Genomic DNA, 25,653 nt, shown 5'->3' with positions numbered 1-25,653 from the left:
ACATTACTAGAGAGGTGAAGGGAAGGAAAAGATGTGGTAGAAAAAAGTGTACAAGCAATAGGGATAACCGCACCCTGGAGAGGATTGTGAAACAAAACCCATTCAAAAATGTGGGGGAGATTCACAAAGAGTGGACTGCAGCTGGAGTCAGTGCTTCAAGAACCACTACGCACAGACGTATGCAAGACATGGGTTTCAGCTGTCGCATTCCTTGTGTCAAGCCACTCTTGAACAACAGACAGCGTCAGAAGCGTCTAAAGACAAAAAGGACTGGACTGCTGCTGAGTGGTCCAAAGTTATGTTCTCTGATGAAAGTAAATTTTGCATTTCCTTTGGAAATCAGGGTCCCAGAGTCTGGAGGAAGAGAGGAGAGACACACAGTCCACGTTGCTTGAGGTCCAGTGTAAAGTTTCCAGAGTCAGTGATGGTTTGGGGTGCCATGTCATCTGCTGGTGTTGGTCCACTGTGTTTTCTGAGGTCCAAGGTCAACGCAGCTGTACACGAGGAAGTTTTAGAGCACTTCATGCTTCCTGCTGCTGACCAACTTTATGGAGATGCAGATTTCATTTTCCAACAGGACTTGGCACCTGCACACAGTGCAGTACACAACCAGTACCTGGTTTAAGGACCATGGTATCCCTGTTCTTAATTGGCCAGCAAACTCGCCTGACCTTAACCCCATAGAAAATCTATGGGGTATTGTGAAGAGGAAGATGCGATATGCCAGAACCAACAATGCAGAAGAGCTGAAGGCCACTATCAGAGCAACCTGGGCTCTCATAACACCTGAGCAGTGCCACAGACTGATCGACTCCATGCCACGCCGCATTGCTGCAGTAATTCAGGCAAAAGGAGCCCCAACTAAGTATTGAGTGCTGTACGTGCTCATACTTTTCATGTTCATACTTTTGGCCAAGATTTCTAAAAATCCTTTCTATGTGTCGGTCTTAAGTAATATTCTAATTTTCTGAGATACTGAATTTGGGATTTTCCTTAGTTATCAGTTATAATCATCAAAATTAAAAGAAATAAACATTTGAAATATATCAGTCTGAATGGAATGGAATTAGTGAAATAAATCAACTTTTTGATGATATTACATGACCAGCACCTGTAGAGTGGTTGTTTGTCGATTTGGATGAAATAAAACCCAGTTCTGCATTTTCTGACTCATCGCCATCACTGATCTGGTTAATCTTTTAACAACACTTGTGTTAAATAACAACGAGCTCACTCACAGTTTATAAATTCTTATATAAAAGAAAGATAATGAGGGAATGAAGTTATTTTTAGCAGCGTGTGTGAAGCGCGGCCACTAGTGGTGGATTTCAAAACAGTTACGTTAACGTCAGAGTGCCGTTCATCGGTAGCGTCACGCCGTTCAGCCAACCGCGTTGCTCAGATTACTGGCGTAAAGCTGTTAGCCAATAGAAGCTCTTTATTTCAGCTGCTAAGCAACGCTTCGGGTTCAGGTTGCTGTGGCGGAAGGAGAAACACACACACACATTCATCAGTTCATTATTATTCATTTCTGCCTAATGGTGAAGTTAAGAGCTAGATGTGTTGTCGCGGGTAAGAACGCGTGAAGATTATAATGTGATATAAATAGATCACGTGTTCACTGATTCTGTGTGTTTTTGCATATGTTTGTGTGTGTGTGTGTGTGTGTGTGTGTGTGTTCAGGAGATGCTGCTGTAGGGAAAAGCACACTGTGTCAGATGTTTCGCAGTGATGGTGCTGTCTTTCAGAAAAACTACACCATGGTAAGAACACAGAACACACGCACACACACACACACACACACACACACACACACACACACACACACACACACACACACACACACACACACAAAGTGAATAAATATAAAGTTCAATGATAATGTCATGATTGATTGATGGTCAGAATTATGTGTTTTGCAGAATGTTGGTGTGGAGCTGCTGGAGAAATCAGTGTCCATCCCAGACACCAGTGATACTGTGGTACACACACACACACACACACACATATATCAATCCCTCCAGGATTTCACAGGACTTTTTTCTGATTTCTGCAGCCTAAAATGACTAATTTTGCTGCGGCTTTTCTCAAAATTTGTGGCATTTCTTGTGTAGTTTTTTAGTGAAAATACACCAATATTCTTCTAACATTATTACTTTTCTGAGCTCAAGAACCACTTGGCTCTGTAATTTAAAAAAGGAGAACACTGAAAATAACTTAAAATATAATTTCAACATTTTATTTCATATGTAACACCAAATAAAACAAAAAATATAAAATGTTACATTGCAGTGTTTCCCACAGGATTTTGTGAAACTATGGGGACATGGTTCTCATTTAGATGGTTTTGTATATTTTATGTATCAAATATGATACAACAGGCTTTGAGGAATATTTATTTGTTCATCTATCAATCATCATTGTATGCATATTGCATTGTATTGTGTTTTGCCCCCCACAATAAAAATTATTGATCTTTCATCATAAAACTAAGCATATCTTCTTACCAAGACATATTGTAAGAGATATAGAGTGACAAAGTACATTTTTGTATTAGTCTGCTGTACTGTTATACAGATCTGATTTACATTTTAATAAATAACAACTGCAGCAAACTGAGCAATTTTTGCTCAGTTTTGGCCTCTGAATAAAGTTAATCATCATATATGGGCCATAAAATCCTGGTGCATCAATTATATTACAAAACATAAAACACATACAAATGTCTTTTATATTTTGTCTAAAGGTTAAAAAAAATTGTTTTGTGTAAAACAATAATTATTTTCTGACTATTATATTATTTCAAGCTTTACTGGGTTGATTAGTATTTTTATAATACAACCTCAAATATAACAGTGGCCTTTTGAAGAATACACAAAATGTATAAAGCAAACCAATGTTTCAAACAGATTAAAGTGTGAATGTAATCAATCAGTACACAAGCAGTGTCAGAAAGGTAAAGTAGTTGAATGCGGTTTTTAGGGGTAACCCTGGAAATGTTATCGAATACATTTTCAATCAGCGTCTCCTTCACTTGTTCAATTGCAAGCCCCTCTGAATTTTGCACACTCACAAACAGTCTCATATACACACACACACACACACACTCACACACAGATCTTACCTGCTCATTGATTGATTGATTGGCGGTGTGTTTCCTCACTCAGGAGTTGTACATCTATGATTCAGCAGGACGGGAGCCGTTTGCAGACGCCTGTGAGAACATGGTGAGTTTAATAGAACCGCCCAAGCGCGGCCCATGTGACCCCGATGTGTGTCCAATGATGTGTGTGTGTGTTAGTGGAGTCAGCCGTCGGTGATGTGTGTGGTGTTTGACATCAGCAGCGAAGCCTCGTTCACCAGCTGCGGCCGCTGGATCGACAGGCTCCGATCGCACTGTGACGGGCTGCAGGTGCCAGGTCAGAGGTCACACGCACTGCACACTTCACAGGATTAATGTAAAAGTAATCATCGCTCGTCATTTGTTCTGTAAGGATGAAGGTTTTAGAGAGACACAAACCAGATAACATTGATCAGATCCATTGATGATGCTGTTTTCCCTCCATAATGATGTCATTTGCTGCAGGATGATGTCAACTAAAGACTGTGTGTGTGTGTGTGTGTGTGTGTGATCAGGTGTGCTGGTGGGGAATAAGCGTGACCTGTCGTCCAGGAGGGAGGTGGACGGTGCCGCGGCTCAGACGTGGGCTCAGGGTCACGGGCTGGAGTATCACGAGACGTCTGCTGTGAGTCGAAACAAATGCATCTTCATCATCATCTTCATCAGTGAACTGAATCTCTGTGTTTGTGTTCATCTGGCAGAAGGAGATCGGACAGTTTGAAGCTCCGTTCCTGAGTTTGGCTCGAGCGTTTCACTCGCTCTATCAGGATCAGACACAGATCATCCAGAGTCTCGTCTAACCCGTTCGTCTGTACTGACAATATCTTACGCATATCAGTGTGATGATATTTGAATACAGTAATATTTTATACGTTTGTGTTTTGAGCTCAATTAAATAAACCTCCTTCCTCTCAAATCTGTGACAGTCATGTTCTGTGTGTGTGTGTGTGTGTGTGTGTGAGTGAGTGTGTGCGCATGAGAGTGCATGTGAGTGAGAGAGTGTGCTTGTGTGTCTGTGAGAGTGTGAGAGACTGTGCGTGAGAGTGTGCACGTGCGCGTGAGTGTGCGTGAGAGTGCATGTGAGTGAGAGAGTGCGTACGAGTGTGTGTGTGAGAGAGTGTGCACGTGTGCGCAAGTGTGAGTGCATGTGAGAGAGAGAGTGTGCTTGTGAGTGTGTGTGAGAGACAGTGTGTGTGTGCGTGAGAGAGTGTGCGTGCGCGCGATTGTGTGTGTGCGTTTGAGAGAGTTTGTGCATGAGTGTGTGTGAGAGAGTGTGTGTGTCAGGGTTACTATCGTTAACTAAACCTAAAACCATAAAAAAAAACATTTCGTACTTAAAAAAATAAATATTAAAAATAAGGCAAAGTCACTCATTTACATTTAGTTTAACTTGATATATTAAAATAACGGTAATAAAAATGTATAAAAACTTTTATATACATTTAAAAACTATTAAATATGACAAAACACAACAAAATTACTCAAACTTTAAAAACAAATGAAAAAGAAAATATAAAATTAAAAACTCAACGATACTCAAATAGCACTGGTATGAGTGTGTGTGTGTGTGTGTGTGTGTTACAAATAGAAAAATACAGTTGATGTGCACAATCAGAAATCTTTATACACTAATCTGATTATAAAGTCATATTGAGTTAGTAGTTTGTTTTAAATTTGTATAATCATGATACAAAGTGTTGCAAAATTTAATTCAGAATAAATGCATAATAAAAAAGCTGTTATTATTTTAGTTCTTCAAGGTTATTTGCTCGCAGACTGTACAAAGATTATTATTTACTTTATTTACTAAGTGATCAGACGCACCGCTTTAACCTGCTGGACGATAAAACAGGTGAAAAAAATCCCACAGACGTACATGATCTCTGATCCTGAATGCTGCAGCTGCTGAATGATTGTTAGTATGCTACACCTGTACACACACACACAATGTGTGTTCATCAGACGGCCAGCAGAGGGAGTGAGAGTTTGATCTCAGGGTCCATCTTCATACTGGACATGAAAAGCCTTATTGAGAACACAATCTGTGACGCTGCTGAAAATACACCTTAAACCAGCCTGAGGCGGTTCATAAGTCTACTCTGGCTTCTTAAAGTGTGTTTTTTTGCTCTACTAGATTGAATGTTGATTATTCTCCTCATATTCTCCATTGTTCAGCTCCTCTCTTCCCAGTCTGTCAGTAACGCTCTGTTTACTTCCTGTCTCTATGAAGCCCCTCCTTCTGAAAAGCACAATGTGCTCTGATTGGTCGGCTGGAGCAGTGTGTTGTGATTGGTGTTTGGGAAATGTCCCGCCCCTTACCATAACCACCAGTTTCAACACGCTACTAACTAACTCAACCAGGCCCCGCCCCTTTATTCTGCGCATTAATTATTTAAATGAGGAACATTGTGAAGAAAACTCAAGATGGAGTTCAGAAACAGACTTCCAAACTTTGGAAACCTTTTTCATGCTCAAACACACAGTTTAACACCATAATAGGTCATTTTTTAATGTTTTTTTTTTTTTGGTTGTTTGTCTTCCTCCATCACATGCAAATGAGTCCACATGAATCCAGCTGTTATTATCCATGATGATTTTATTGGCTTCTGATTTGCTCTTTTGGTTTTTTTTTTGTGTCTTCTTGAAATAAGAAGTCAATTATGTATGGTTTATTAACATATGTTCATATATTCATGTATGTATCTTATATAGTCATGTATCATTAATACGTTTATAATGACATATAAATCGCGGCCGGTTTGTGGGATTGTTTTTCTCTTCCCTGCGGTCACAGCGGCCACGGAGGTTCACAGTATTTATGTGCAACAAAATGAAATGAACATGAAGAAAAGAGATATCAAGAGCGTCAGTCTCGCTCTCTCATCACATGGTCGAAAACGTGTTAGTTTATGGAAGATAAGAAAATCATGCATTTTAATTTTTCTTTTAACATGTAAACTCATCATCATTAGTGTTAGAAATAAGTCCGTCTGTTTGTGGAGTCGATCTCCACCTCACCTGCAGGGGGCGCTCATACAGGTGTGGTGCGGCGGTCCTTCGCATCTTTCTGGACGCAGTTGTGGACCTGTAGGAAGTCTGCCTCTCTGTCGGAGTTGTACATCGGTGGCGTTCCGTGCGGAGTCTTCAGCGTGTCGCCGCCGCCACCGCCGCGGCTGAGGGTGTACATGGAAATATCGGTGGACGGTAGCGCTGCGAACCCCTTCAGGCCCACCGGCGAAGCGTCCCGCGAGTGCGACGGGTCGGTGGAGCGGCTGGAGGAGCGCGAGCGGCGCCGGTAACGGTAGCGATAGCTGGGGATTCTGGTGATGGCTGATCCCTGCAGATAGTCTCCGACGCCCGTCCGCGCACGGGCCGCGCGTAGCTCCCGATGGCGGTCGATGAACATGTGCACGGCCAGAACGCCCACCATCTCCGCCATGATGAAGGACAGCGCGCCGAAATAAAAACTCCAGCCGTACGAGTAGCTGTTCTTTTTCGAGTCGCTCTTGGACGGGTCTCCTGCGTTGGCTGATATGTACACGATTATCCCGATGATGTTACTCAGACCTGAGGACGGACACACAGACAGGAATTCACAATCACATGCCAGCTTTTGCTAAGAACGTTTTGCTAACGTTATGTAAACGTTATTTTTTCTGAATGTGCAGTTTTTTAAACGTTTCTACTTGGTTGTGCAAACATTATGGGAACGTTACTTTTGAATGTCCTCTGAACGTTCTGAAACAAACAGTAACATTTAGACGAACATCCAACTAAAATGTGAAGAAAAACGTTCAATGAACTATATAACGTTTTGAGAACATTATTAAAGGCCCACTGAAACGCGCAGCATTATTCAATGTGTTGACGTAATTTCCACTGAAACAGGAAGACAGGGCGGGACATATCAAACAGCTCCTCCCCTTTTTTAAAATAGCCAATAGCGTTTAGTTTATATCACAGCTCAGACAGAGCTGTTGAACTTGGTAAAGCCTCAGTTTTCCTCCTAATCTCCTCCATTTTGCTTTAAAATATAGCATTCCGAGCAGAATTGGATATGTTTTGTGTTCTCACCGACTCGCGCATGTGATCCGTGTCGTGACAAATCCGGTCCTCCCTCGAAAAGGGTCTCCCCAAACTGTCAGTTAATGATTATCCTAAGTACATACAAATATTACGAATTTAAAATACCATATAGCTTACTTACTATTGAACATCATTAATTTGTTATATTTATAACTGAAGTATTGGGACATTTAACATTACAGTGTTAGTTCACCCAAAAATGAAAATAATGTCATTAATGACTCACCCTCATGCCATTGCACGCCTGACTTCATTAATCTTCAGAACACAAATTAAGATATTTTTGATGAAATCTGATGGCTCAGTGAGGCCTGCATAGCCAGCCATGACATTTCATCTCTGAAGATCCATTAATGTACTAAAAACATATTTAAATCAGTTCATGTGAGTACAGTGGTTCAATATTAATATTATAAAGCCACGAGAATATTTTTGGTGCACCAAAAAAACAAAATAACGACTTATTTAGTGATGGCCGATTTCAAAACACTGCTTCAGGAAGCTTCGGAGCATTATGAATCTTTTGTGTCGAATCAGCGGTTCGGAGCGCCAAAGTCACGTGATTTCAGCGGTTTGACACGCGATCCAAATCATGATTCGACACAAAAGATTCATAACGCTCCGAAGCTTCCTGAAGCAGTGTTTTGAAATCGGCCATCACTAAATAAGTCGTTATTTTGTTTTTTTGGCGCACCAAAAATATTCTCGTGGCTTTATAATATTAATATTGAACCACTGTACTCACATGAACTGATTTAAATATGTTTTTAGTACATTAATGGATCTTGATAGAGGAAATGTCATTGCTGGCTATGCAGGCCTCACTGAGCCATCGGATTTCATCAAAAATATCTTAATTTGGGCACGGCATGAGGGTGAGTAATTAATGACAGAATTTTCATTTTTGGGTGAACTAACCCTTTAACTTAAAATATACTTACATTAAAGATGACTGTGAATACATGTAGGGTAAGTGCAAATGTACATATGAACTAAGCTATCAGGCTAATCGGGTATCTGTATGCTATGCAAGTACATAAGCTAAGTAATGGTCATTATAACGTAGTTGAAACAGCATTTATCATAACATGATTTTGTAGGAATTGTAAACAGGCACTAAAGAAAGTACCTATTAAAAGCTATTTAAACCAATGGGATTGTAATTGAGACCCGATTTCCAGGGGGGACCCAATCTGTCACTGCACCGGAGCAAACTGTGCACGCTGCGGCAGTTCACATGACACTAATGTGAAAACCAGACTTCATTCGCCCAATGGAAAGCATAATTACACTCTCTTAATCGTTCCCTACCCCCTATATAGTGCAATATGTGCCATTCACCATGTAGAAAATATTAATTGTGAAAACAAGTAACCGATTTTTATTTTTTTATGTATAATGTAGGGGGCGGGACACTTTAGATTCTGGAGAGCATTTGATTGGACAGAAGATCTGATGAAAGGCTGCAGTGCAGTGTTGATGTCATCAAAATCATTGATCCATATTGCCGGAAGTGAGAGACTGTAAGTTTTGAACGCTTATATCTTCTAAATGTGAATGTGATGGAACAGCAGAAATGCAGCGGTTACCCCGGAAACCCATTAACAAAGCTGCTGCGCTAGTCAAGTTTTTTAAAATGCTTCAAACAGCCATTCATTTATTTTTTGTAATCTCAATGTTGTTCATCACAGCACCAAATACTTTATACTTAAAGACTTAATAGACTATTTATTTTCAAACTTAAACATTTTTATATTTTAATCTGGACTACAACATGCCCCAATGATTAGAAATGTTCTGATTATTTGTTATTGTTCAGTAAAACTTTGAGACATACGGCATGTTAATTCATTATTACCAAACTGACAATGAAAAATACTTATAAAGCATTAATTATTCTTAGTTAATGTTAATTTTTTAGTTTAATAACATTACTAAAATCAGAAGAACTTATTTAATGGACCTGAGATAAAACTAACAATGATCAGTTGTGTTTCTTAACTAACATTAACAAAAAAATAACACATTCTGTAACAAATGTAGCTGTTGCTCAATCTTAGTTAATGCATTAAATAATGAGACCTTATTCTAAAGTGTTTCTTGTTGTTCTTTATAGCCTCATTCTTTTGCACTTTAATCTGTTTGAAAATTTCACTTTATATATATATTTTTTTTTTGTGTGTATTGTATTATTGTATTTAAACATTCAGAGCTCTTTTTGTTTTTACAAAAACAGTTCTTAAACCTGTTATACTGACAACACTTTTTTTTGCAACTTCAAATATCGTGAGTGATAATAACGTATACCGTGATAAAAGCTTCAGCAATTAATCGCAACATGAAAATTTGATACCGTCACATGCCTAACCATCACAAGCTGCTTCTGATTCAGTGTGAGGAGGTACATGAAGAAAATTCGTAAGAACTCACTCACCTGCAGATACAAAGAAGATTCCCGCGCTGAGGATGATGTTGTGTCGAGACTTCTGGAACTCGCTGGCGGCGACACAGAGTCCACCCATGAACAGCAGGATGACACTGAGGATGGGGAAAATACTGGAGGCCCGAACCGCACCTGTACACACACACACAGTCTGAACGGCAGGCATGACCTTCATCACTGCGTCTGATTGGCTCACATACTCATCTCTCAGATGTCTCTGTGCCTGATAAACTGCTGATTCCAAAAAAAAAACAAAGTTCAGAAAACCCGTTTTCCCTTTCTGTCTGATTCATGATACTGTTCGTCCTCCATTCAGCTCAGATGTCCACTTCATCTGCCTCTCCTTGCCGCAATTCCTTCATCACACACTGCATTATTAATTATACATGTGTCCTTCCCTCAACTCTGACCTCTAGTCAAGAGATGTACACACTGTGTGTGTGTGTGTGTGTGTGTGTGTGTGTGTGTGTGTGATAATGGTGCCAGAAACCACAGGATTGATTGACAGATGACATCACAGCATGAGGTCACCACTTCCTGTCCAGTGACATGACATCACTCATTGATCTGTGTGTTTATCAGCTTTAGTTCAGGAACACAGAACGGACGTATATCTGACTGATAATAATAATAGATGTTCTTTTTATTCTAAAAATGTAAAAAGATATCTGTAGTCTTTATAATCAGTTTTATATAATCTATAAATGTGTGTGCGTGCTTCATACAGTTGAATATTACAGCATCTGTGTCTCTTTCATTCTGTATTGAGTGAGGATGAAGAGATGAGGACGAGTGCAGGGCATTTCAGAGTTTTGACCCATATAAACTGCAGTGAAATATTTATAGAAATAAGTGACCTAATTAAACACTTAAAAGAGCAGCAGCAGCTCTGAGCACCAAAGCATTATCCGCTCTCTCTCTCTCTCTCTCTCTCTCTCTCTCTCGCACGCTCTTCATCTCACCATCATCATCGCACACACACATGCATGTTTGACTTACGCAGGAAATACTCTGATGCGTCGGCTTCATAGTCCGCATCTTCAGGAAAGTGTTCGATGTGTTTACACATGCCTCTAAAATTACCTGAGAGAGACAGACAGAGACATTAATAAAAAGGCAAGCAGTTGTTCAGTGATTATTTCTGATTCTGTCCATTTTTCGGATTCATTATCCATAATCCTGAGATCCACCAATTAGAGAAGACACTGTTACCATGGAAACATAAATTTTGAGAAAAGAGCTCAATAGTTACTGCTGTATGATGTCATCAAGTCTTTCGATACACTACTGTTCAAATACAAATATATATTTTTAACTAAATTAATACTTTTATTCATCAAGGACGCATTAAAATGATCAAAAGTAAAGACATTTATAGTGTTACAAAACAATTCAATTAAATGTGATTCTTTTGAACTTCCTCAAAGAATCCTGAAGAATAAAATGATGGTTTCCACAAAAATATGACTGTTTTCAACATTGATAATAATCATAAATGATTCTTGAGCAGCAAATCATCATATAAGAATGATTTCTGAAGGATCATGTGACACTGAAGAATGAAAATTCAGCAAAACTCGTAAAAATACAAATATTATATAAAATATTCTAAGTATATTTTATGGAATAGTATATTTTATGTTTTCTATTTTATAAAATAAAATACAATATTATTAAATATTAGGTTTAAATATTACCCCTCCAGCCCCAAACGATGAAGGTTGGTGCTGATGTTGGTTTGTGAGCGCTGACCCCTGACCTCTGTCACATGATCTCTCTTCCCCTGTAGGATAACTGCACTTCTCTGCACACACTCACTCTCGCTCTCTGTTTTGCTGCTGTATGCATGTATGTTGCATAACTGCATTACATAATTCACTGTTCTCCACACGTGAGTGTGTGTGAGTGAGTGTAAGTGATTAGGAGCGTGTCTGACAGGATTACCCTTATTCCACTGATCTCTGAGATCAAACACACACACACACACACACACACACACACACACACACACACACACACACACGTCACTAATATCTGTAGGATGAAGCAGCATGTATGTCTCAGTCCTGATGACATCATAATCATCATCCGATGCACACACACTCTCAATATTCCCTGCATATATGAGGAATCACATACAGTGAGACAGTGCTGCTAACAGACAGACAGACGGTACTGAGATGCTTCCAGCTCTGCTGAGAACATTTCACACACGCTGAAAGGTGACAACAGGTGTGTGTGTGGTCACCTTTCAGCAGGTGTGAAATGTTCTCAGCGGAGCTGGAGACAACTAAATACCCGTCTGTCTGTCTGTCAGCAGCACTGTCTCACTCTAATATAAACAGCCTTACTGCATCATCGCCTGTCTCCCTGCATTATCATTTCTCACTGCATTATTTAACTATATCACCTGTCTCACTGCATCATCACCTGTCTCACTGCATCATCACCTGTCTCACTGCATCATCACCTGTCTCACTGTATCATCACATGTCTCACTGTATCATCACCTGTCTCACAGCATCATCACCTGTCTCACTGCATCATCACCTGTCTCACTGCATCATCACGTCTTGCTGCATCATCACATCTCACTGCATCATCACCTGTCTCACATAATCATTACATGTCTTGCTATATCATCACATGTCACTGCATCATCACGTCTCACTTTATCATCACCTGTCTCACATAATCATCACGTCTCGCTGCATCATCACCTGTCTCACATAATCATTACATGTCTTGCTGCATCATCGTCTGTCTCACTGTATCATCACATTTCACTGTATCATCACCTGTCTCACTGCATCATCACGTCTCACTTTATCATCGCCTGTCTCACTGCATCATCACGTCTTGCTGCATCATCGCCTGTCTCACTGTATCATCACATTTCACTTTATCATCACCTGTCTCACTGCATCATCACGTCTCACTTTATCATCGCCTGTCTCACTTTATCATCGCCTGTCTCACTGCATCATCACGTCTCACTGTATCATCACATGTTTCACTGTATCATCACATGTCTCACTGCATCATCGCCTGTCTCACTTTATCATCACATTTCTCGCTGCATCATCACATGTCTCACTGCATCATCACATCTCACTTTATCATCGCCTGTCTCACTGCATCATCACGTCTCGCTGCATCATCACCTGTCTCACATAATCATTACATGTCTAACGGCATCATTACATCTCACTACATCATCACCTGTCTCACATAATCATCACCTGTCTCACTGCATCATCACCTGTCTCACTGCATCATCATGTCTCACAGCATCATCACATGTCTCACTGCATCATCACCTGTCTCACATAATCATTACATGTCTTGCTGCATCATCACGTCTCACAGCATCATTACCTGTCTCACATAATCATCACCTGTCTCACTGCATCATCACGTCTCACAGCATCATTACCTGTCTCACATAATCATCACCTGTCTCACTGCATCATCACCTGTCTCACTGCATCATCATGTCTCACAGCATCATCACATGTCTCACTGCATCATCACCTGTCTCACATAATCATTACATGTCTTGCTGCATCATCACGTCTCACAGCATCATTACCTGTCTCACATAATCATCACCTGTCTCACTGCATCATCACCTGTCTCACTGTATCATCACCTGTCTCACTTTATCATCACGTTTCACAGCATCATTACCTGTCTCACATAACCATCATCTGTCTCACTGCATCATCACGTCTCACAGCATCATTACCTGTCTCACATAATCATCACCTGTCTCACATAATCATCACCTGTCTCACTGCATCATCACGTCTCACTGCATCATCACCTGTCTCACTGTATCATCACCTGTCTCACTTTATCATCACGTCTCACAGCATCATTACCTGTCTCACATAATCATCACCTGTCTCACATAATCATCACCTGTCTCACTGTATCATCACCTGTCTCACTGCATCATCACGTCTCACTGCATCATCACGTTTCACAGCATCATTACCTGTCTCACATAATCATCACCTGTCTCACTGCATCATCACGTTTCACAGCATCATCACGTTTCACAGCATCATCACCTGTCTCACATAATCATCACTTGTATCACTGTATCATCACATCTCACTGCATCATCACGTCTCACTGCATCATCGCCTGTCTCACTGCATCATCACCTGTCTCACATAATCATCACCTGTCTCACATAATCATTACATGTCTTGCTGCATCATTACCTGTCTCACAGTATCATCACCTGTCTCACTGTATCATCACATCTCACTGCATCATCACGTCTCATGGCATCATCACTTCTCACAGCATCATCACCTGTCTCACTGCATCATCACCTGTCTCACTGCATCATCGCCTGTCTCACTGTATCATCACATTTCACTGCATCATCACATTTCTCGCTGTATCATCACCTGTCTCACTGCATCATCACCTGTCTCACTGCATCATCACCTGTCTCACTGCATCATCACCTGTCTCACAGCATCATCACCTGTCTCACTGCATCATCACCTGTCTCACTGCATCATCACCTGTCTCACTGCATCATCACGTCTCACTGCATCATCACCTGTCTCACTGTATCATCACCTGTCTCACTGCATCATCACCTGTCTCACTGCATCATCACGTCTCACTGCATCATCACCTGTCTCACTGCATCATCACGTCTCACTGCATCATCACGTCTCACTGCATCATCACCTGTCTCACTGCATCATCACGTTTCACAGCATCATTACCTGTCTCACATAATCATCACCTGTCTCACTGCATCATTACCTGTCTCACTGCATCATTACCTGTCTCACTGTATCATCACGTCTCACTGTATCATCACGTCTCACTGCATCATCACGTCTCACTGTATCATCACGTCTCACTGCATCATCACGTTTCACAGCATCATTACCTGTCTCACATAATCATCACCTGTCTCACTGTATCATCACATCTCACTGCATCATCACGTCTCACATAATCATCGCCTGTCTCACATAATCATTACATGTCTTGCTGCATCATTACCTGTCTCACAGCATCATCACCTGTCTCACTGCATCATCACCTGTCTCACTGTATCATCACATCTCACTGCATCATCACCTGTCTCACATAATCATCACCTGTCTCACATAATCATTACATGTCTTGCTGCATCATTACCTGTCTCACAGCATCATCACGTCTCACTGCATCATCGCTTGTCTCACTGCATCATCACCTGTCTCACATAATCATCACCTGTCTCACTGTATCATCACGTCTCATGGCATCATCACGTCTCACAGCATCATCACCTGTCTCACTGTATCATCACATTTCACTGCATCATCACATGTCTCACTGCATCATCACCTGTCTCACTGCATCATCACCTGTCTCACTGCATCATCACATGTCTCACTGCATCATCGCCTGTTTCACAGCATCATCACCTGTCTCACAGCATCATCACCTGTCTCACTGCATCATCACCTGTCTCACTGTATCATCACCTGTCTCACAGCATCATCACCTGTCTCACTGCATCATCACCTGTCTCACTGCATCATCACCTGTCTCACTGTATCATCACGTCTCACTGCGTCATCACCTGTCTCACAGCATCATCACCTGTCTCACTGTATCATCACCTGTCTCACTGTATTATCACGTCTCACTGCATCATCACCTGTCTCACAGCATCATCACCTGTCTCACTGCATCATCACCTGTCTCACTGTATCATCACCTGTCTCACAGCATCATCACCTGTCTCACTGCATCATCACCTGTCTCACTGCATCATCACCTGTCTCACTGTATCATCACATGTCTCACTGTATCATCACCTGTCTCACAGCATCATCACCTGTCTCACAGCATCATCACCTGTCTCACAGCATCAACACCTGTCTCACTGCATCATCACCTATCTCACTGTATCATCACCTGTCTCACAGCATCATCACCTGTCTCACTGCATCATCACCTGTCTCACTGCATCATCACCTGTCTCACTGTATCATCACCTGTCTCACTGTATCATCACCTGTCTCACTGTATCATCACCTGTCTCACAGCATCATCACCTGTCTCACAGCATCAACACCTGTCTCACTGCATCATCACCTGTCTCACTGTATCATCACCTGTCTCACAGCATCATCACCTGTCTCACTGCATCATCACCTGTCTCACTGCATCATCACCTGTCTCACTGTATCATCACCTGTCTCACTGTATCATCACGTCTCACTGCATCATCACCTGTCTCACTGTATCATCACCTGTCTCACATAATCATCACCTGTCTCACTGCATCATCACGTCTCACTGCATCATCACCTGTCTCACTGCATCATCACCTGTCTCACTGTATCATCACCTGTCTCACTGTATCATCACGTCTCACTGCATCATCACCTGTCTCACTGTATCATCACCTGTCTCACATAATCATCACCTGTCTCACTGCATCATCACGTCTCACTGCATCATCACCTGTCTCACTGTATCATCACCTGTCTCACATAATCATCACCTGTCTCACTGTATCATCACCTGTCTCACATAATCATCACCTGTCTCACTGCATCATCACGTCTCACTGTATCATCACCTGTCTCACATAATCATCACCTGTCTCACTGCATCATCACGTCTCACTGCATCATCACCTGTCTCACTGTATCATCACCTGTCTCACTGTATCATCACGTCTCACTGCATCATCACCTGTCTCACTGTATCATCACCTGTCTCACATAATCATCACCTGTCTCACTGCATCATCACGTCTCACTGCATCATCACCTGTCTCACTGCATCATCACCTGTCTCACTACATCATCACCTGTCTCACTACATCATCACCTGACTCACTGTATAATCACGTCTCACAGCATCATCACGTCTCACTGCATCATCACCTGTCTCACATAATCATCACCTGTCTCACTGCATCATCACCTGTCTCACTGCATCATCACCTGTCTCACATAATCATCACCTGTCTCACTGCATCATCACCTGTCTCACGGCCAGCCCAAGTTTAGACTTTACCTTGATTGATTGACTTTAATAACTGTACAGTCTGAAGGGAAACACACACACTCACACACACATATCGATTTCATCGTCCCATATCTCGTAACTGAGTGTGTGACTCTTTCTCCTCTGACACAGATGTCGACAAGCCCATTTTAATCTTCTCTCACTGGAACAAGAGTTTTTACAGACCCAGAAACTCACAGTCAAATGAAGAGCACAAGAACTTTATGTAACTGAACTCAAGCATCAGCAATAAAGTGAATGAAAGAATGAATGATTGACCTCATTTACATCATACATGTGCAACAATATTGTGATATTAGGGCTGCAACAACTAATCTATAAAATCAATAACCAATAAAAACAAATTACACAGAAACCCGCACTGAATTACATATGAAATAACATTCTATGGAAAACAAAACACCTGTAAAACAGTGAAAGGACAGACTGAGCTGCTGTGGAAAAGTGTGTGGAATAAATTATGTTGACTGTTGTAAGCATAGATACTGTTATGCAAGAAAAAATTTAGACTCGTCTGATAATAAAGTGCATATATCATATCAACAAAAAGTGTCTGACATCTCCAATCTTTTAAATGTAAATGCTGCCCCTTTCTTACTATCGACAGCAAACTTGCATTCAGATCTGCCTCTATCCAACAAAGTTTCAAATATTTATTGGTGGACGTTACATTTAGGTTTAGAATTCTACATATGTAATTGTATTTTTATGAGAGCAGTAACTGGAACTTATAAAATGTAATTGGATATCAATGTAAGAAGAAATGATGACGAGATTATAGTAAACAGGAGTGGAATAAAATTTTTTCAATAAAATAGAAAATGTGCCTTTTTACCAGATTTATAGTAGAAATACAGTCACATATTAGTCGATTATCAAGACAATCCTCAACCGGAGGCCTAAACTAGACCTGATAGAAACCACCCATCTGGCCTCTGATCACAGTATCCATAACAACCAGAATAAGAGACGACCCTCATCACCGCAGTCCTGAGGGGTTAAAGGTTAAAAGCTTTATCGTCAAATCTCCAAGGAGAGATGAAACCATGCTGATCTCAGACCTGCTGATGAAACCTATTCAGACCAGAGAGAAAACACAGGACTTGAGAGAAAGAGAGAGAGCGACAGAGGTGTGCGTGTGTTTGATGTGTCATCATAATCAAATGATTCTTGTGTAATCCTGTTCTGTATCCTTGAAGCTGATTGGCTGATTTTCTCTCTCTTATTTATAAACAGCGAGAGTCTCATGCATTCAAACGTTTGGGGTCTGTAAGATTTTTTTAAGCTTTAGAAAGAAGTTTCTTCTGCTCATCAAACCTGCATTTATTTGATCAAAAATACAGTAAAACAGTGAAATATTATTCCAGTGTAAATCAGCTGTTTTCTATGTGAATATATAGTAAAGTGTAATTTATTCCTGTGATCAAAGCTGAATTTTCAGCATCATTACTCCAGTCTTCAGTGTCACATGATCCTTCAGAAATCATTCTGATATGATGATTTGATGCTCAACAAACATTTATGATTATTATCAATGTTGAAAACAGTCATATTTTTGGGGAAACTGTGGTACGTTTAATTAATAGAAGTGGTTTAAGTATCACTTCAGGTCAGATTATGGACCTTCTACATACTGAAACATTTCTGACATTAATCATGTTCATCCAGATGATGTCAAATATAAAGTCGTCAATCTAATCAAATCCCTGCAGTCGCAAGCTATAAACTCATTACCTCGAATGAACCAAAATGAGTCTGACTGCAACTCTAAAGAACAAAAAAGAAATCATAATATTTACTGATGATCATAAATAACCAATTAGACGAACGTAACTGTGATCTGGCCTAACGTTATAAATCGAAACGATTCAAAGTCTCTGCTGCATGACGTGTTTCCAGCACGTTTTCCTGATGCTTCAGTGGAGCATCTATCACAATATCACTGATGTGACAGAAGAAACTGGAATTTAAATCAGGCTTTATGCCGATCAAATAAACCATAAATCCTGGCCACACGAGACTACAGAGAATGTCAGATGATCCGTGGCTCAGTGAGGTCACAGAGGTCACAGAGGTCAGAGGTGACCGCTGACAGTGACATAACAGGCCATCAAACGGCCCTCCGGACACTCGAGCTCCAGTCTGACCACTGATTGACCCTCCTTAGAACTGTCACAGAAATACTCAACAGGATGTATTATACAAAACAGAACATGGAAATAAAACTCAGCTGACAGGAAACGTTCTGTCAAGGTTCTCTCAAAGTTATGAACAAACATTCTTCCAATAATGTTAATAGAACGTTCATTCAAAGTTATCTGGTCTTTAATAATGTTCTCAAAACATTAGCACAATAACACTATTTATTCATGGAGTGTTTTTACCTGAAACATTTCGTTTTTTAAATGTATTTCAGAACGTTCAGAGAACATTCAAAAATAACGTTTCCATAACTTGAAGGGAAAATTAGCAAAACGTTCTTAGAATATATTTTTGTGAGCTGGGAATATTTTACAGTTTGGTTTGTTTCATTATCACCTGTGTGTGTGTGTGTGTGTGTGTGTGTGTGTGTGTGTGTGTGTGTGTGTGTGTGTGTGTGTGTGTGAGGTGATCACGCAGGGTTCATGTTAGGACACTAGTTTAACAAACAGAGTGAATCCTGCCTCGAGAAACACATGCAGCAACATGCATGTACTGCTGTTCAGCTGTCCTCTGTGGAAATAAACTCATGAATATTCACCAGATCATTTCTGCACATTAAATCAAGTGTTATTTAGACCGTTACAGAGATCACTAAATATAAGACAGTAAATTAAAAGGCAGATGGTGCAGAATAATAATACTGTCCCTCTGACTAATGGTTGAGAAGAAACTCAATAAAGTAAATTTCAGGCAGAAATGAATGAGAATAAACTGAAGTCAGGCTTCACTGGATTCATTGATCAGGCCGTCTGATACCTCACATATCACAGTTCAGATGATGTAATTAAAATGTGCACAAATGTCTCAATTTGTGTCCAGTTCGGTCCAGTGAGGCTCACTAAAAAATGTAAGAATTATGAGATAAAAAGTCACAATTACACTAAAAAATCTTGGGTTATTCTTTCTACCCAAGACCTGGGTTGAGCCTTTTGGGTCTTTTTTGATTTGGGGTTATTTTTCCCGTGTTTGGGTAGTTTTTGTGTTACCCAGATCCTGGGTCAGACGTAACAACCCATCGTTTGGGTAGTTTTTGTGTTACCCAGATCCTGGGTCAGACGTAACAACCCAGTGTTTGGGTAGTTTTTGTGTTACCCAAATCCTGGGCCAGACGTAACAATCCGGCGTTTGGGTAGTTTTTGTGTTACCCAGATCCTGGGTCAGACATAACAACCCAGTGTTTGGGTAGTTTTTGTGTTACCCAGATCTTGGGTCAGACGTAACAACCCAGTGTTTGGGTAGTTTTTGCGTTACCCAGATCCTGGGTCAGATGTAACAACCCGGTGTTTGGGTAGTTTTTGCGTTACCCAGATCCTGGGTCAGACGTAACAACCCGGCGTTTGGGTAGTTTTTGCGTTACCCAGATCCTGGGTCAGACGTAACAACCCGGCGTTTGGGTAGTTTTTGCATTACCCAGATCCTGGGTCAGACGTAACAACCCAGTGTTTGGGTAGTTTTTGCGTTACCCACATCCTGGGTCAGACGTAACAACCCAGTGTTTGGGTAGTTTTTGTGTTACCCAGATCTTGGGTCAGACGTAACAACCGGGCGTTTGGGTAGTTTTTGCATTACCCAGACCTTGGGTCAGACGTAACAACCTGGCATTTGGGTAGTTTTTGCGTTACCCAGATCCTGGGTCAGACGTAACAACCTGGCATTTGGGTAGTTTTTGCATTACCCAGACCTTGAGTCAGACGTAACAACCGGGCGTTTGGGTAGTTTTTGCATTACCCAGACCTTGGGTCAGACGTAACAACCTGGCATTTGGGTAGTTTTTGCGTTACCCAGATCCTGGGTCAGACGTAACAACCCGGTGTTTGGGTAGTTTTTGCGTAACCCAGATCCTGGGTCAGACGTAACAACCCGGCGTTTGGGTAGTTTTTGCATTACCCAGACCTTGGGTCAGACGTAACAACCTGGCGTTTGGGTAGTTTTTGTGTTACCCAGCTCCTGGGTCAGACGTAACAACCCGGCGTTTGGGTAGTTTTTGCGTTACCCAGATCCTGGGTCAGATGTAACAACCCGGTGTTTGGGTAGTTTTTGCGTTACCCAGATCCTGGGTCAGACGTAACAACCCGGCGTTTGGGTAGTTTTTGCGTTACCCAGATCCTGGGTCAGATGTAACAACCCAGTGTTTGGGTAGTTTTTGCGTTACCCAGATCCTGGGTCAGACGTAACAACCCGGCGTTTGGGTAGTTTTTGCGTTACCCAGATCCTGGGTCAGATGTAACAACCCAGTGTTTGGGTAGTTTTTGCGTTACCCAGATCCTGGGTCAGATGTAACAACCCAGTGTTTGGGTAGTTTTTGCGTTACCCAGATCCTGGGTCAGACGTAACAACCCGGCGTTTGGGTAGTTTTTGCGTTACCCAGATCCTGGGTCAGATGTAACAACCCAGTGTTTGGGTAGTTTTTGCGTTACCCAGATCCTGGGTCAGATGTAACAACCCGGTGTTTGGGTAGTTTTTGCGTTACCCAGATCCTGGGTCAGATGTAACAACCCGGTGTTTGGGTAGTTTTTGCGTTACCCAGATCCTGGGTCAGACGTAACAACCCGGCGTTTGGGTAGTTTTTGTGTTACCCAGATCCTGGGTCAGATGTAACAACCCGGTGTTTGGGTAGTTTTTGCGTTACCCAGATCCTGGGTCAGACGTAACAACCCGGCGTTTGGGTAGTTTTTGCATTACCCAGACCTTGGGTCAGACGTAACAACCTGGCGTTTGGGTAGTTTTTGTGTTACCCAGCTCCTGGGTCAGACGTAACAACCCGGCGTTTGGGTAGTTTTTGCGTTACCCAGATCCTGGGTCAGATGTAACAACCCGGTGTTTGGGTAGTTTTTGCGTTACCCAGATCCTGGGTCAGACGTAACAACCCGGCGTTTGGGTAGTTTTTGCGTTACCCAGATCCTGGGTCAGATGTAACAACCCGGTGTTTGGGTAGTTTTTGCGTTACCCAGATCCTGGGTCAGACGTAACAACCCGGTGTTTGGGTAGTTTTTGCGTTACCCAGATCCTGGGTCAGACGTAACAACCCGGCGTTTGGGTAGTTTTTGTGTTACCCAGATCCTGGGTCAGACGTAACAACCCAGTGTTTGGGTAGTTTTTGTGTTACCCAGATCCTGGGTCAGATGTAGCAACCCGGCGTTTGGGTAGTTTTTGTGTTACCCAGATCCTGGGTCAGACGTAACAACCCGGTGTTTGGGTAGTTTTTGCGTTACCCAGATCCTGGGTCAGACGTAACAACCCGGCGTTTGGGTAGTTTTTGCGTTACCCACATCCTGGGTCAGACGTAACAACCCAGTGTTTGGGTAGTTTTTGCGTTACCCAGATCCTGGGTCAGACGTAACAACCCGGCGTTTGGGTAGTTTTTGCGTTACCCAGATCCTGGGTCAGACGTAACAACCCGGCGTTTGGGTAGTTTTTGCGTTACCCACATCCTGGGTCAGACGTAACAACCCAGTGTTTGGGTAGTTTTTGTGTTACCCAGATCCTGGGTCAGACGTAACAACCCGGCGTTTGGGTAGTTTTTGTGTTACCCAGCTCCTATGTATGTACAATATGTACTTAAAATAATATAAAATATGATTGAAAATAAAGGAATTATCATGTAAACCAGTGGTTGTGTGGAGTATTTAAAAAAGTTTAGAGGATTTAAATTAATCTGTAACATTAATTCATGTATAAAGTAAAAAGAAATAAGCTAGTATTATAGTAAAAATTAATCAACACATTATGCTGGGTTAAATAAACAGCCCACTTTGCTGGGTAAAATTAACCCAACATGTGTTCTGTCCTATATTTACCCAGACCAGTGTTTTTTAGAGTGTTCCATTTTCTTGTTTTTATTATTTGGCGGAAACATAGTATTCTTACTGTAAAAAAACATTAATACTCTAAAAACTGCAAAATGGTACAGCTACAGTCCGTTCTGCACATATTTCTGCTCATTTCTTTAGTGTTTTCTGTGCAAGTATTCATTAATATTTTAAACCCTGGCATCAGAGCACAGTAAACACTGAACCTGTTCATCCTGCTGCTGCAGAGCGTCAGACTGACAGCTGTCAATCACACTGTGCATCAAACAGGACCTCCTTCCTGAAGCAGTGTGTGTGTGTTTGAATATATGGACAGACTGAACACTGAATACAAAAGGTCAAATTTTGTGCAGCTCTTCATAGTGATGATGACTGTCAAGCTCCAAGAAGGACAATAAAAGCATCACAAAAGCAGTCCATATGACTTGTGCACTACATTAAACTTGATCTGAGCTGAATAACAACACTATTGTCGTCTGTAGAGCTGCTTATTGATGAATTGATGAGCTTTACACAGTTATTGAACTGAACTGAATCAACACTGAAGTGAATTAATCGGAATAATTACACTATTGTCATATTTCATGAAGTTTGCATCATCGATTCTGCTATTTTATTGTTTATTGCCATGAAGTTGCTTTGAAACGATCTGTATAAATAAAGCTAACTTGACTATATTCCAAATCTTCTGAAGATTTTCAGTGAATAATTTGGACCCGTTTCTCACACAAAACTATCACATGACTTCTGAAAATATAAATAGATATAATTCTAAGAACGTTTTGCTAAAGTTCCCATTAAGTTGTGAAAACGTTATTTCTGAATGTTCTCAAAGTGTCCAGGTTTTTTTAAATTTAAAAAAAAAAAAATTTCTTGGTTATCCGAACGTTAAGGGAACATTCCATTTTATCATTCTTCAAATATTATGGGAACGTTCCTTTTGAACGTTCTCTGAACGTTCTGAAACAGATACACTGTAAAAAACTTAAAAAAAGTAAGTCACCTGGTTGTCTTAAAATTTTGAATTCACTGAAATTAAAAATTTGAGTTAATACAATGAAGGCGATTGATTTAATCAACAGAAACTCAAGATATTGACCAAATTAATTATCTAAGTTGATTTAAAAAAATAAATTTTAGTGTAGTAACATTTAAAAAGTGTTTGACGAACATCCAACTAAAACATTTCAGAAATAAAACGTTTAATATAAATTATGTTTTGAGAACATTATTAAAGGATTAGTTCACTTTCTAATTAAAATATCCTGATAATTTACTCTCCTCCATGTCATCCAAGATGTTCATGTCTTTCTTTCTTCAGTGGAAAAGAAATGAAGGTTTATGAGGAAAACATTCCAGGATTTTTCTCCATATAGTGGACTTCACTGGGGTTCAACGGGTTGAAGGTCCAAATGTCAGTTTCAGTGCAGCTTCAAAGAGCTCTACATGATCCCAGACGAGGAATAAGAGTCTGATCTAGAGAAACCATCGAACGTTTTCTAAACAAAATAAACATTACATACGTTTTAACCATAAATGCTCATCTTGAACTAGCTCTCTTCTTCTTCTCTATTAGAATTCCAGCAGTGTAGACGCTGCTAAATGTATTACTGCCCTCCACAGGTCAAAGTTTGAACTAAATTGTCATATTCAATATGCTAGTGCAAGTATATGACAATTTAGTTCAAACTTTGACCTGTGGAGGGCAGTAATACACTTAGCAGTGTCTACACTGCTGGAATTCAAATAGAGAATTAGAAGAGAGCTAGTTCAAGATGAGTGTTTATTGTTAAAACTTATTAATTTTTTTTTTTTTTAAATTTAGAAAATGTCCGATGGTTTCTCTAGATAAGACTCTTATTCCTCGTCTGGGATCATGTAGAGCTCTTTGAAGCTGCACTGAAACTGACATTTGGACCTTCAACCTGTTGAACCCCAGTGAAGTCCACTATATGGAGAAAAATCCTGGAATGATTTCCTCAAAAACCTTCATTTCTTTTCCACTGAAGAAAGAAAGACATGAACATCTTGGATGACATGGAGGAGAGTAAATTATCAGGAAATTTTGATTTGAAAATGAACAAATCCTTTAAAGACCAGATATCTCTGAACGAACGTTCTATTAACGTTACTGGAAGAACGTTTGTTCTTAACCTTCCCAGAACGTTCCCTGTCAGCTGAGGAGATGCTTTTATCGTTCTTCATCATCATGAGCCACAAAGATCTGCACAAACGAGTTTCTCCAGGATCTTCTCGGAGCTCCTACCTTCCAGACAGCACGTCCTCCACAGGCCCGAATGGGTCATCACCTCCTCGTTTTTCTTGCTGGTCTCGTTCTCGTTAGTAGTCTTTATTTTGCAGACGCCGCGCGAGTACAGCCAGTAGTCCGTTCCCACGGCGATGGTCATCAGACTGAAGGCGGCGAAAGCGCCCACCGTGGTCAGGAGCATCTGCACCCCGCGCTCAAACACTCCCATGTTGCCGCATTCTATGAAAGGGGAGCCCCCTTTCCTCTTGATGTATAGGAAGTAAATATTTGTAAATTTAAGGGGACAAAGTAAGAAGAAATGTGAGCCTGAGAGCCCGAGGAGGGCCCTAGAGGAGCTGGAGCCAATGAATTGATTGAGAAGGAAGACAAATGAGCAGGTCACTTCAACCTGGACCTACATACTAACTGATTATGATGAACTTGAGTGACACTCCGAATGGGAAACGGAACATATGCTGCCAAAACATACATTCATCTTCAATCCTTCTGGCCTGATGCAGATGAAGAGCCTTCAAATCCTTCACGTTCAGAATCCTTCACGTTCCCAAACCGCTGCCGGTCGAGCGGTGGCGTGCGCGTGTCCCCGGTGCCGCTGTCCGCGCGCACATCCATGAATCTAAACGCCAACAATGAGCGATTAAAACCGATCCAT

General features: G+C 41.1%; 2 protein-coding genes across 2 annotated transcripts; one reads left to right on the top strand and one right to left on the bottom strand.

Annotated features, from left to right (window-relative positions):
- Positions 1-1,458: 1,458 nt before the first annotated feature.
- On the top strand, positions 1,459-4,019 carry ift27 (intraflagellar transport 27 homolog (Chlamydomonas)). Its single transcript, XM_067374273.1, has 7 exons — positions 1,459-1,572; positions 1,684-1,763; positions 1,923-1,982; positions 3,168-3,227; positions 3,302-3,419; positions 3,637-3,746; positions 3,823-4,019. The coding sequence occupies exons 1-7, from the start codon at positions 1,539-1,541 to the stop codon at positions 3,919-3,921; spliced, it is 561 nt and encodes a 186-aa protein (XP_067230374.1). The 5' UTR covers positions 1,459-1,538; the 3' UTR covers positions 3,922-4,019.
- Positions 4,020-6,152: 2,133 nt separating this feature from the next.
- LOC137011130 (voltage-dependent calcium channel gamma-2 subunit-like) lies at positions 6,153-25,218 on the bottom strand. The gene is made up of 4 exons (XM_067373763.1): positions 24,999-25,218; positions 10,650-10,733; positions 9,642-9,782; positions 6,153-6,688 (listed from the first exon to the last, which is right to left on the bottom strand). The coding sequence occupies exons 1-4, from the start codon at positions 25,207-25,209 to the stop codon at positions 6,153-6,155; spliced, it is 972 nt and encodes a 323-aa protein (XP_067229864.1). The 5' UTR covers positions 25,210-25,218.
- Positions 25,219-25,653: the final 435 nt, after the last annotated feature.

Source organism: Chanodichthys erythropterus, chromosome 21 (genome assembly GCF_024489055.1).
Source record: "Chanodichthys erythropterus isolate Z2021 chromosome 21, ASM2448905v1, whole genome shotgun sequence".
Taxonomy (NCBI): Eukaryota; Metazoa; Chordata; class Actinopteri; order Cypriniformes; family Xenocyprididae; genus Chanodichthys; species Chanodichthys erythropterus.
This window is presented reverse-complemented; position numbering and strand designations above follow the sequence as displayed.

What these genes read in the sequence shown, in the direction of transcription:
- ift27 (XM_067374273.1), top strand. Translation starts at nt 1,539, where the DNA reads ATGGTGAAGTTAAGAGCTAGATGTGTTGTCGCGG. An exon ending in TTCAGAAAAACTACACCATG is followed by an intron (nt 1,764 to 1,922) that starts GTAAGAACACAG and finishes TGTGTTTTGCAG; the next exon opens with AATGTTGGTGTGGAGCTGCT. An exon ending in CAGACGCCTGTGAGAACATG is followed by an intron (nt 3,228 to 3,301) that starts GTGAGTTTAATA and finishes TGTGTGTGTTAG; the next exon opens with TGGAGTCAGCCGTCGGTGAT.
- LOC137011130 (XM_067373763.1), bottom strand. Translation starts at nt 25,209, where the DNA reads ATGGGAGTGTTTGAGCGCGGGGTGCAGATGCTCCTGACCACGGTGGGC. An exon ending in GAGGACGTGCTGTCTGGAAG is followed by an intron (nt 10,734 to 24,998) that starts GTAGGAGCTCCG and finishes TGTCTCTCTCAG; the next exon opens with GTAATTTTAGAGGCATGTGT. An exon ending in CGCATCAGAGTATTTCCTGC is followed by an intron (nt 9,783 to 10,649) that starts GTAAGTCAAACA and finishes GTGTGTGTACAG; the next exon opens with GTGCGGTTCGGGCCTCCAGT.